The sequence below is a fragment of the Dipodomys merriami genome, unplaced genomic scaffold (genome assembly GCF_024711535.1).
Source record: "Dipodomys merriami isolate MVZ:Mamm:240054 unplaced genomic scaffold, mDipMer1.0.p SCAF_14, whole genome shotgun sequence".
NCBI classification, from domain to species: Eukaryota; Metazoa; Chordata; class Mammalia; order Rodentia; family Heteromyidae; genus Dipodomys; species Dipodomys merriami.
Window position 1 is genome coordinate 2823383 of NW_027202715.1, and position 13465 is coordinate 2836847.

General features: G+C 40.4%; 1 protein-coding gene across 5 annotated transcripts in view; it reads left to right on the forward strand.

Moving 5' to 3' along the window:
- Fam149b1 (family with sequence similarity 149 member B1) overlaps positions 1-13465 on the forward strand; it is a 35265-nt gene that overhangs the window by 13404 nt on the left and 8396 nt on the right. For 4 of the 5 annotated variants that reach the window (XM_070020546.1, XM_070020547.1, XM_070020548.1 and 1 more), the window contains 4 exons: positions 1040-1204; positions 2653-2840; positions 9040-9164; positions 11614-11717. In XM_070020546.1, the coding sequence (XP_069876647.1) occupies positions 1040-1204; positions 2653-2840; positions 9040-9164; positions 11614-11717 (582 nt within the window). Of the gene's footprint in view, positions 1-1039; positions 1205-2652; positions 2841-7202; positions 7311-9039; positions 9165-11613; positions 11718-13465 lie in introns of those variants that run through there. The other variant, XM_070020549.1, reaches the window with a different exon arrangement.

Below are 13465 nucleotides of genomic sequence, written 5' to 3' on the forward strand. Positions count from 1 at the left end.
AAATTGAGAGACACTTTAAAAAATTGTACTTCAGCCTAGATGTGGTGGCATATGCCTATAATCTCAAAATGCTTGGGAGGTGGAAGTTGGAGGATCCTGGTCTGAGGCCAGCTGGGCAAAGTGTGAGATCTTATCTGTAAAACAAACCAAAATGGACCTGGGTATGATTCACATGATAGAACGCTTGCCTAATAAGCCTGAGTTTCTAAATTCAATCCCCAGTGCTGGGGGGCGGGGAAGTATTGCCCCACATTTGATTGCTTCAAAGCAAACCTGAATGATCTGAAATGAATGAGTCATCACATTTGCTGAATGTCTAGGTATGAAGAGAAATTTAAATATTAATTATACTCATGCATCTTAAGGAACATGGATTTTTGAGCAATATAGAGTTACTGAAATAGGTACAAACTTGTGGAGGTATCTTTAAAAGAGAAGGTATCTTTAACACATTCATTTTTGTTAACTGTTTTTAATAGCTATCATGGTTTGCATCCCAAAATGATAGTGATATTAAATAGTATCCAGTGCTCCCAAGAACAGGTCTGTGGCTGATATGTAATTTAACTGTTCTGAGAAAGAAAATAGGTTATTAAAACATAGAATACATAGAATATGGGGTTAGAGCTCAATGGTAGAGCATTTACCTAGCATATGTGATGCTGGGCTTTTATTCTCAGTACTAAATAATGACTTGAAAATAGTCTAGGAAGGGGCTGGGAAGGTGGCTCAATGGTAGAGCACTTGCCTTGCATGCCAGAGGCCCTGGATTCAATTCCTTAGCACCACATAAGAAAAAAGAAAAAAGCCGGAAGTGACGCTGTGGCTCAAGTGGTAGAGCGCTAGCCTTGAGCTGAAGAGCTAAGGGACAGGCCCAGGGCCCAGAGTTCAGGCCCCATGACTGGACCCAAAAAAGAAAAGAAAAGAATCCAGGAAGATTTGTCAGGGCAAGGAGATGAGGGTTGTGCCAAAAGTCATATGACTTGCAATGAGAACTGTTTATATTGCACACAATATTTGCTCTTTTTCTCCTTCCCAGATTTGGTATAAGGGGAAAGAAGGTACATCTTTCATCTTCTTATGTGCATAAAGCACATTCTATTGCCAAATCCCCTGGTTTGTGTGATATGGAAAGAGAAGAGGAAGACTGTATAATCTCAGAAGGAATCATCGAGGAATACCTAGCTTTTGACCACACAGATACGTAAGTGTTGTTTTAAACTTTTTATTCTGCTCCTATTTTGTGTTTCTGTTTTTTCTTAAACTATGCTATAGCTCAATCTATGACTGTTACTCATTTTCAATTAGCTAGTATATCCAGAGTTTCTGTCCTTGGTTACTCTTTCCTTCACACACAGCTTCCTGAAATATCAGAGATTTTTAAGTGACTTAACTTTTTTCCACTATGTAATTTCATTTTACCCTTTTGCAAATTATCCCCAGTGGAAAATGAAACTCCAAGGGAGTTGAAGAAGTATAATAAACATTGCTTGTATAAATCCTATTTGAAAGGGGACTGTATCTATAGTTTGTATAAAACCTCATGCTTGGCACAGACTTTACAATCAACAATGCTAGTTTACGTCTCTTTTGACTTTCCTTCTTTATAGGATAGGTGAAAATTTTAGTGTCTAAATGATTTGTCTGGAGTGGAGCTGAAATTAAAATCATCTACATCCAGTGCTGTCTTCCCTATTTCATGCTCTTTCTGAAACACTAACTCCGAAACTATTCCTTTTCAGCCTTCAAAAGTTCTAAAATAAGTAATCATGGCAGCATAATCTGAAAATGAGGATTTTTGTTATGTGATTAGGTCGTTAGTATGGTGTCACGTGAGTCTGGCTTCTCCATGTCCTATTTCCCACTGCCATGTTCACATACTCACATGGCCTTAGAGCCAGCAAAACAAAGACAGGTTTCTATATGTAATTAACTAGTTACCAAAGAAACCTCATACATACCACCCTAGAGTCAACAAACATAGGCAGATTACTATATGTATCAGCACTGAGCTAACTCAATGTTACAGAAGAAACCCAAGTATAGCTTCATATGGTTTTCTAGAGACCTCTCCCTTCCCTCTCACTTCTAGCCTGTATCAACTTATTTCTTCTTTTTCTCAAATGAAAGCAGAGTTTCTATGCTTTTTTTTTTTTTTTTTTTTGCAGAAGAGAAGGGAAGGGTGAGAAAGAGAATATAGCTAAGCATCCATGGCTCACGCCTATAACATAGCTACTCAGGAGGCTAAGATCTGAGGATCTCAGCCTGGACAGGAGACTCCCTGAGACTCTAATCTCCAGTTAACCATGAAAAGCCAGAAGTGAAATGGTGGCTTCAAGTTGGAGAACTCCAGCATTAGTGAAGTAGCTAAGAGACAGTGCTTAAGCCCAGAGTTCAAGCCCAGTACCAGCGTGCGCACGGCACGTGCGCGCGCGCGCGCGCGCGCACACACACACACAAAGTGGTGCAAGGATGTAGTCTTCTCTGTTGTCTTCTTTAGTCACAAGCAGCTTCATATATGGGCTGTGTATGCTGGGCAAAGAGCAGGATTGGGATAAAGGCTACCAGCCACCTTCAGAAAAGCACTAAAAGGGCAGTGGTGGACACTAAGTGAAGAATAATCGTAAGTCTTTCCCCCTTGTTCTGTTCCAGGGAAGAGGAATTTCATGGAAACAAATCAGAAGCAGCTATAGACAAGCAGAAATTAGGGTACCCTCCCATTGCTCCATTTTACTGCATGAAAGAAGATGTTCTTGCTTATGTTTTTGACAATGTGTGGAGCAAGGTTATAGAATGTATGGAGCAATTGACACGTAGTCACTGGGAAGGATTTGCTTCTGGTAAGGATTTTTGTAAAAGAAGAGTTATGATTTCCAAACCCAAATCAGTCTACTGGGTTACATGCTTTATTAGTCCAAAAACTGGGTATGAGGGAAAAAGAAGTGCTTTTCCTTTTCTCATATAACACAGCTCCAACCAGATATGGAGGGGTTTCTCAACATACACACGTGCGCGCGTGTGCACGCGCACACACACACACACACACACACACACACACACACACACACATATTCTCCAGCCAACTGAATGTTCCATGCTTCAATTCAGTTCTCCACAATGTCTACTTGGTGAAAGTATCAGGTCCCAACATTTAAGGGATCTGTCCCACAAGCCTGCCCCATTGCAAATGACATTCACAAGCCTCTGGCTATGACCTGTGCTTCTGGCCCACCAGCTATAAACTTGCTAAGACAGTTCACAGAACTCAGGGAAATACTTTAGGTTTACAGGATTATTACAAAGAATATTATAAAGCATATAGATGAGTAGCCAGATGAAGAGATGCACAGGGCAAAGTATAAAGAAGGGATGTTGAGCTCCCATGCCCACATGGGACACATCACTTCAGGTACTTAAACATGTTCAGCAGTCTGGAAACTTTCATAGCCAGTCCTTCTGGTTTTTTTTTTTTTTTTTTTAGTGACAGCTTCATTACTTGGGCTAATTGATTAAATAATTGTTTCTTGGTGGCCAACTTAGCCTTAAGCCCCTCTCCCTTACTTAGTGTTCAAGGGAGTGGGGTGGGACTGTAAGTTCCAAACCTTATCACACAGTTGGGTTTCCCTGAGAGTTAAACCCTCACCCCCATTTCTGAAATTATTCAGGACTCCTCAACCTTCAGTCATCTTATTAGCATATGAAAAGATATTTAATATTTGGACATTACAAAGGCTTGTCAGAGACCAAATGATGACAGTTATATCACAAAGTGGGTCTGATTCATGTTTGTATTTCATACAGAAACTAATGGGCATTTAGTAAATATTTGAGAATGGGTACATTAATAACAAAGCTGTCTATGCTGATAGGCAGCATGTAATACTTTCTCCTTCGATATGATTTAAAAAAAAAACCATTCAAGTGACATATACTTACCTCTTCAAACTGCTTTACTGAAGAGTAATTGATATATGCCCTGTCTATTTAAAGTGTACAATTTGATAAGTTCTATATCTATGCATGAAAGCATCACCAGTCAATACAGTGAATATATCCATCACCTTCAAAAAGTTCATGCCCTTTCTGATCCCTTCTTTCTGCTTTAATCTGTCTCCCCATCCCAAAAGATCATATGCTTAGTGAAAAATGCCAGAGTACATGCCACTTGATTCCATTCACATAAATCTCATTTTCTCCTAGGTTTCGAGGTTAGTACCCTTAACCAAGGCTGGTTTATGAGGTTTTTCTCAGCTTGTAGGTAGCCATCTTTTCCCTGAGCAAGGGGGGGGGGGGGCTTGTTCTTGGTGTCCTTACTCAGTATGATTTTGAGATTCATCCATTTCATTGCTAAGTACCATTTCATTATACCACAGTTTATTCATCTGTTGATGGACATTTGGGTTGCTTTGAACTCTAGGCTAGTCCATATAATGTTATGAACACTGGCAGATACTGGGAACACGTGTTTCTTTTAGGTAAATTCCTAGCAGAAGATTGTCTGGGTAATGTGTTATAAAGTATTTATATTTTTCTATATTACTGAACAAATCATCAGAAACTTAATGGCTTTAAATAACAAACACTTATAATGTCACACAATTATGAGTGAGAAGTCCTGAAACAACTTAGTCACTGGGTAGGGTTTCACAGGACTGTGATCAAAGTATTGGCCCCGGGGTTCTTATGTGGAGGCTCAGCTGGGAAATGGTCAATGTCTCCTTTTGTGTGCTCTCAGGAGCATAAGGTTTCTTGTGGTTCTTGTGGCATTCCTAGCAGCTTCAGTTATGAAGCCAGCAAAGTCAGTGAATTAAAAATGAAATTAAGGGCCGGGAATGTGACTTAGTGGTAGAGTGCTTGCCTAGCATGCATGAAGCCCTGAGTTTGATTCCTCAGTACTACATGAACAGAAAAAGCTAGAAGTGGTGCTGTGGCTCAAGTGGTAAAGTGCTAGCCTTGAGCCAAAGAAGCCCAGGGACAGTGCCCAGGACTGGCCAAAAAAAAAAAAAAGTAAGAAAGAACTCCATTTACAAAAGCACCAAGAAGAATAAGACTTAGGAATACATTCAAGGAAGTGCAAGAGTTGAACACTGAAAACTACAAAATACTATAGAAAGATATTAGAGAAGACCTAAAGAAATTTAAAGGCATGCTATGTAAGACTTAAGATGGCATTACTTCACAAGTAGATCTGCAGGTTCAGTATAATATCTATCAAATTCCAATTTCCTGGAATGCGTGGTAGTGTTTTCCTTTTAGACAAGTTCCTGGGTTCAATGTCCAATACCACAAAAAATGTGAAACAAAAACTACTCAACTATATTTTTTGCAGAAATGGGCAAAACTGATCCTGAAATTTACCTAAATACAAGAAACCTGAATACGCAAAACAGTAATAAAACAATGACCAGAGGACTCATATACCCTGATGCAAAAACTTAACAAAGCTACAGTAATTAAAACATGGAACTAGTATGAAGACATATAGATTAATGGAATAAAATCCAAGTCTAAAAATCCACACATCTATAGCCAATTGATTTTCATCAAGGTGTCAAGATCATTCAATGGGTGACTAGTCTTTTCAACAGTAAATGGTGCTAGAACAAGAGTGCATAGAAGAATGAAGCTGGACCTTGACCTCAAACCATATAAAAACATCAACTCAGATGTGGACTGCAGACCTAAATTTAAGAGCTCAAATTACAAAAAAAAAAAAGAAATCTTAGAAGAAAACAGGAATGAATTTTCATAATGTTGGATATAACATCAAGAGAATGAGTAGCAAAAGAATAAAATAAGTTGAATTTCATCAAAATTTAAAACTTTGTACATTGTTGGATGCCTGTGGTTCATGCCTATAATCCTAGATACTCAGGAGGCTGAGATCTGAGGATGGAGGTTCAAAGCCAGTTGGGGCAGGAAACTCCATGAGATTCATATCCAGTTAGCCACCAAAAAGTCAAAAGTGAAGTTGTGGCCCAAGTGATAGAGAGCTAGCCTTGAACACAAAAGCTCAGGGACAGCACCCAGGCCCTGAGTTCAAGCCCCAGGACTGGCACCCAAAAAACAAGATACCACTTCATGCTCACCAGGTTATATATATTTTTAATAAATTATATTTTTATTTACATTAATTATACAGGGCAGGAAAGGGATTCCATTTCCACATGTTTACAATGTAATCCAACTAATCTCACCCTCTCTATCACCTTCCCTCCCACCCCTTCTCAAAATAATCTCAACAGTTTCACTAATGATTCCATTTTTGGTTGCCAGTGCTGGGATGCTGTTCCTGAGCTTATTTTTTCTTGCCCAAGTCTAGTGCTCTACTAGTTGAGCCACTTTGAACTCTACCAGGGTGCTCCAATTTGGCTTTTTGGTAGTTAACTGGAGGTAGAATCTCATGTCCTTTCCTTCCTGGGCTGGCTTTAAAACCATGATCCTCAGATGGATAGCTAGGATTATTGTTGTGAGCCACCAGCGCCCAGCTGGTTTTTTTATTTAAGGGGGAAATAGGTATTGGTGAGAACATACAGAAACTAAAGCCCTCAAACAGTAATGGTAGGAATGCAACCCCAATATAGTCATCATATAGTATGGCACTTCCTTAAAATGTTAAACATAAAGCTGTGCACCTGTGGCTCACACCTATAATCCTAGCTACTCAGGTGGCTGAGATCTGAGGATTGCGGTTCAAAGCCAGCCTGGGCAGGAAATTCCATGAGACTCTCATCTCCAGTGAGCCACCAGAAAACAAGTGCTCAAATGCTAGAGCATTCGCCTTGAGCTGAAGAGCTCAGGGACAGTGCCCAGGCTCTGAGTTCAAGCCCCATGACCAATAGCAACAAAAAAGGTAAACAAAATTACCATATGACCCAGAAAGTCCACTTGTTAGGTATAGTACCAAGAGAATTGAAAACATACATACAAAAACTTATGTATAAATGTTCATAGCATAGTTTTCATAATAGCCCCAATGGAAACTCAAAATTCAGAATAGCCATGCATTATGGAATGAATAGTGTCCCTCTAAAATTCATATTTTGAAGCCCTAACCTTTACTGTGTCTTTATTTTGTGAAAGAGAATTTAGGGATTGCACCATGGTTGAGGGCCAAAGGGTGGGACCTTAAATCCATAAGGCTGGTGTTCTTATCAATGGAGGAAGACACACCAGAGCTATCTCTTTCCACACATGCACAGAGAAGAGGTCATATGAGGACACAGCAAGAAGGTGGCCACCCACAGCCAGGAACAGAGGCCTTACCAGAGACCAGCCCTGATGGCATCTTGATCTTGGGCTCCAGAACTGTAAGAAAATAAATGTCTTTTGTGTAATCCACTCCATCTAGTATTTTGTTAAAACAAATCCCTAGACTAAAACACCAAGCAATGGAATATCAGCCAATCATAAAAAGGAATTAAGTATTGACAAAATGGATGAAATTTGAAAACATTATATAAAAGGAGCCAACACAAAAGGCCATATCTTCTGTGATTTCACTCAGATGAGCCAGAGTAGGAACCACAGAGGAAAACAGGTTAGTGGTTGTCAGGGGATAGAGGAAGAAGGGAATTAGGGGGTAGTTTACTTTTGGAGTGATGGAAATTTTCTGAAATTAGTGGTGATGTTTACATTGTTAATAAACTTTTTTAAAAGAAAAAACCCCACTTAATTGTATGCTTTAAAATAGACAAAATGATAAATCTCACCTCATTAAAAAGAAAAAAAAATTCTGCGTGAAGAATGTCTTAACACTCCTTATAGATGGATCTGCTGGTAATTGTTTCTTTTCTAGATGTTTTGTTTTTGCAATTTTGTTAATTTCTTATCAACAGCTTATGTATGTCCTAGTACTTGTCTAGAAGTTGTCTGGTTTCACTTGCATTATTTCTACATTTTTAAATTTAAAGTATAATTTTATATACTTTACATAGTTTAAGTGTCCAGTTTACATTTTCTATTTTTTCTCCCTCATTGTTTTGTGCTTAACTGTTTAACTCATATTTTCAAGTCCTTTTTTTCTTTTTAAGACAGGGTCTCCCTGTATAGTTCAGGCTTTTCCTCGAACTTGCAGCTTGCAGTCCTCCTGCTTCAGCTTCCCTAGTTCTTGGGATCACAAGGCAATACCACCGTGTGTGTGTGTGTGTGTGTGTGTGTGTGTGTGTGTGTGTGTGTGTGTGTGTGTGTGTGTGTGTGTGTGTGTGTGTGTGTGTGTGTGTGTGTGTGTGTGTGTGTGTGTGTGTGTGTCCTCCTGCTTTGTGTGTGTGTGTGTGTGTGTGTGTCCTCCTGCTTCAGCTTCCCTAGTTCTTGGGATCACAAGGCAATACCACTGTGTGTGTGTGTGTGTGTATATGTGTGTGTGTGTGTGCGCGCGCACGCGCTCTCCTGCTTCAGCTTCCCTACCACCCTGTCTGGTGTGTGTGTGAGTCCTCCTGCTTCAGCTTCTCTAGTTGTTGGGATCACAAGGCAATACTACCCTGTCTGGGTGTGTGTGTGTGTGTGTGTGTGTGTGTGTGTGTGTGTGTGTGTGTGTGTGTGTGTGTGTGTGTGTGTGTGTGTGTGTGTGTGTGTGTGTGTGTGTGTGTGTGTGTGTGTGTGTGTGTGTGTGTGTGTGAATACCACCCTGTCTGGTGGTGTGTGTGTGTGGCAATACCACCGTGTCTGGTGCTGTGTGTGTGTTTTAGTTTTTGGTGGTACTGGGTTTTGAACTTAGGGCCTTGTACTTGAGGGCCTTGCACTTGCTAGGCTGGCACTCTCCCACTTGAACCATGACCCATTTTGCTTTCATTATTTTTTAAATAAGGTATTTTAAAAAAGGCTAGCCTGGATCTTTTATACTTCCCATCTACCTGGAACAATAGGTACATGCCACCATGCCAAGTTATTGGTTGGGATAGAGAGACGGAGGTCTCAACATTTTAAGTGTTGTATAACTGTATGTGGCTTGTGGCCACCACATAGGACAGCACAGATGTTAAACATGTTGCTGTAAATCAGAAGATACTTATGGATAACGTACTCTCTTCCTTTTTTCAGATGATGAGAGTAATGCTGCAGTTACGAGACCGGATTCAGAAAGTCCTCATGAGCTAAATGAACCACATCCTTTGGTGTTGCCTCGAGTGCCACAGTCTAAGATGTTGTCTGTCACCTCAAGCCCGGTAAGCCTCCGAGATGTCTCACATGGCCTAGCACTGTTCGTACCAAAGGAACGAGAGTTTGCTCAGGTTATTTAACTGTTTTATTTATAACAGGACAGTTGAAGGTTTATTGCTGATCAGTTTCAGTTGAAAAAAAGGCAAATTCAGATTGATAAGCTTAAGACAGTTCTTTTGAAAAGGCATGTGTTTAAGTTGTGCAATCTAGAAATAACTGTGTGATTAGTCTACAGACATCTTTATGAAGAAAAGAGGGACTCTCTCAGATTTTCTGTGGCTTAACATTTTTATTTGTCTGTTGATTATTTAAATATTAAAATCTGTTAACCTTTTGACTTTTGGATATTTAGTGCATAGGTATACAAGGAAAGCCAAAGGGAAGAGAAAAATCAAGTATGTCTCTAAATGAAGACTAATAAGCTGATGTATTCAGCTTCAATCACTGAAGATTTATGTGGTTGCAATTCCTACATGACAGTTTCCTAGCGTTACTTAGGGTAAAAGATTAAAACAAAAAAGCCATGGTCATCAAACCTGAGTTTACTACCAGAATGAGTCATAAGTGCTGTTAGTATAGTGGCTAGGTATTGTATAGCTGGATTTAGTCCAAAGGGGTGAATATTGTTCTAGATAATAGTTCATTTAGAAATAAAACCAGCAGACTCACAGCTAAACATATGGGGAAATAAGCCAGGTAGATGAATGTTTCTTTGTGACCTAGCACCTTAAACTAGTCTGGTTATGGTTTAGGTGGCCTTAGCTTTGAACAGTTAACTAGATTGGAAAATACATTTGGTACAGAGAAGATGGCCAAAGATCATTGAACTGACTAGAGAGAAAATACAAGCAGGGCTCAAAGCTAGCACTGCCAGTCCAAGTAACATTAAAACAGGAAAAATAAACTCTTGAAAACAGTCTTCAAAGCTGGGTGGTGGCTCACTCCTATAATCCTAACTACCCAGAAGGCTGAGATCTGAAGATTGTAGTTTGAAGCCAGCGTAGGCAGGAAAATCCATGAGAGCTGAGGGCTGGTGGCTCACACATACAATCCTAGCTACTCAGTAGGCTGAGATATGAGGATCGCAGTTCATAACCAGTCTAGGCAGGAAAGTCTGTGAGACTCTCATCTCCAATTAACCACCAGAAAACCGGAAGTAGTGCAGTTGGCTCAAGTGGTAAAGGCCTAGCCTTGAGCCGAAGAGATCAGGAACAGTGCTCAGGCCCAGAGTTCAAGCCCCGTAACTGACCAAAAAAAAAAAAATAATAATAATAAAAGGGCTGGGGTGGGCTGGGAAGGTGGCTCAGTGGTAGAGCGCTTGCCTTGCATGCATGAGGCCATGGGTTGGATTCCTCAGCACCACATAAGCAAAAAGAAACAAGCCGGAAGTGGCCTTGTGGCTCAAGTGGTAGAGCACTATCCTTGAGCTGAAGAGCTGAGGGACAGCGCCCAAGCTCAGAGTTCAGGCCCCACGAACGGACCCAAAAAAACAAAAAACAAAACAAAACCAAAAAAAAAGGGCTGGGAAGGTGGCTCAGTGGTAGAGCGCTTGCCTTGCATGCCTGAGGCCCTGGGTTTGATTCCTCAGCACCATATAAGCAAAAAGAAAAAAGCCGGAGGTGATGCTGTGGCTCAAGTGGTAGAGCACTAGCCTTAAGCTGAAGAGCTGAGGGACAGCACCCAGGCCCAGAGTTCAGGCCCCATGACCGGACTCCGCCCCCCCCCCAAAATAATAATAATAAAAGGTTATGAGACTCTTATCTCCAGTTAAGCACCAAAAAAACTGGATATAGAGCTGTTGCTCAATTGATAGACTGCTAGCGTTGAGCACCAAAGCTCAGGGACAGCTCCCAGGCTCTGAGTTCAGCCCCAGGACCAGCACCAAAAAATAAAAAATAATAGGTTATCAAGCAAGCAAGGTTATATGTACCAACAGTCCCAGCTATTCACGATCACTTGAGCCTATGAGTTTGAGACTAGCTTGGGAAATATAGCAAGCCTCCCCCACCAAATAAAGAAAAAAATACAAAACAAGAACTGGCAGTTCTAGCAGTAGTGAAAGAGAAGGAATAAATTTTTCTCAGAACTCAGGGTTGTGTGATGGTAAGAGATCAAGAGTTTACCTGTATTCATATTATTTTTCCCTATTCCATTTGTAGATTTTTCTATTTAGGTTTTCTCTTCTATTGTAAGTAACAGTAGTCCTTTCTCCCTTTTGAGAGTGTCTTTCATGTAGTTTAACTGATTCTGCTATCAGTTAGAAACAGAGAGGAAAGAAAAGGATCAGGCCTACAGTGAACCTTGGGTCCTCAGTAAGAGCTACTGGCCAACAGTTATAAAAGTAAAGGCATGGAGGAAGAATGTACAGATGACCTAATAGAAACATTAACTTTGGCCAAGTTAGAATCAACCTTTACCAACTAATAATGAGTAACATCTTCTTTTGGCATGTAGATGAATTTCTGTCAAGCAAGTGTTCATCAGTCAAATATGAATGGTCTCTTGGTTCATGGGATGCCTCTACAGCCAAGAAACCTCTCCCTAATGGACAAGCTCCTGTAAGAAGTATAAAATATAAGCAAACTCTAAAGCTTAAGTAGATCACTGAGAAATAAAGGGAAAACAAAATCTGTCAAACACTGTGCCTTTTTGAGTACCTCAGCAATCACAGAGAAACCTGGGGAGTAAAACATCCAAGGGGCATGGTCACCCACACACATAAAGAGGGAGCTGGTAACTGGGAGAGAAGACATATACGTAATGAGACCTAACCATGACTGAGGGATAAATGAGGGCAAGCAGACTGAGTCCAGCTCCACAGGAAGAAGCATTTTTGTTGGATAAGGAGAAAAGAGCAACAGGCCAGTGGGAATAATAGTGTAGGAAAACTTAGAAATAAGAAAATGAAAATCAGAAAGAGCTATTTTTGCTATAATAGGACAGGAGGATAAATACTAGACCTTTAATGCTTCTCATCAAAGATCATAGACAATCTATGTGCACACACTGCATGCTGGTACTCAGGCTTAAACCCAGGGCCTCTACCTCACACTCGGCCTTTTCTGCTTATGGCTGCTGCTCTACCACTTGAGTTACTTCTGTTTTTTGTTGATTTCTTGGAGATGAGTCTTCTGAATTTGTCTGCCAGGGCTGGCTTCAAACCTCCTCAGCCTCCTGCATAGGTACAGTGAGCCACTGATGCCCTGCTCTGGATGGTTTTGAATACAAGTTCTCTTGTTTTATCAGGTCTGGGGTTTGAAATCAGGTCTTGTGCTTCTTAGTTAAAGAGGGGTCCCACCACTTGAACCATCATCCCTAAAGAAAGATTTGTTGTTGCTGTCTTCCTATTTGACAATACTTGGGAGTGAACAAAAAAAAAAAAATCTCATGTGTGCTAGGTTAAATGCTTTGCCCCACTGAGCTATGATCTAGTCCCTTGAATGCCATGGTTTTGTGACAATCCATGCTGTTGCACATGCTGAGTTAGTATTCTACTCAGAAGGTATCACAGTTTCTCTACTCTCCTGTTAACACTTGAGTTTTTTCTAGGTTAGAACTATTATGTATAAAAGCACTACAAATAATCTTGGGTATGCTTTTTTGGGTCAATACCTACACGTGAAAGGATATGTTTTCAATTCCATAAACTGTCATAAAATTTCTCAAAATATTCTACTTTATACTCTAATCAGCAATGTTAGTTCCCAAAAGGAAGGGATCCATATAGGAGTTGGAACATGAATTGTAAAGGTCTGCACTCCTGTGCTAGCACAGGATAAGAAAGAAGTGAACTGGGGCTGGGGCATAGCTGAGTGGTAGAACACACACCTGGCAGGTACAAGGTCTTGGCTCCCTCCCATCTACTACAAGACGTTTACAAGACTTTTTGTGAGGTGTTTACTATTTTAGGAAATATTATGCAAGAAATGAAATGCTATAGAAAGGAATCAAAGCTCTGAGATTTCAAGTGAAAGGGATTTGTTTTGAGGGGGGAAAATAAGTTTCTTTTGCGCTGTTTGCTAGTAGTGGGTCTTAAATTCAGGGCCTTGTGCTCTCATTTGGCTTTTTTTTCCCCCCCACTCAAGGCTGGAACTCTATCACTTGAACCACACCTCCACTTGAGGGGTCTTAAGTTTACAATAATGGGTTCATTTCAAGGGAAACATAGAAGAGATTAGATTTGCAGGTTGATCTAAAAGCCATCTGGTTAGAGATGACTGAGCCTAGAATTAGAACAAAACAGACCAACACAGAGCAGCTAAAGTCCAAACACTGTAGAATGCAGGAGAATGTGTTAGATACAAAA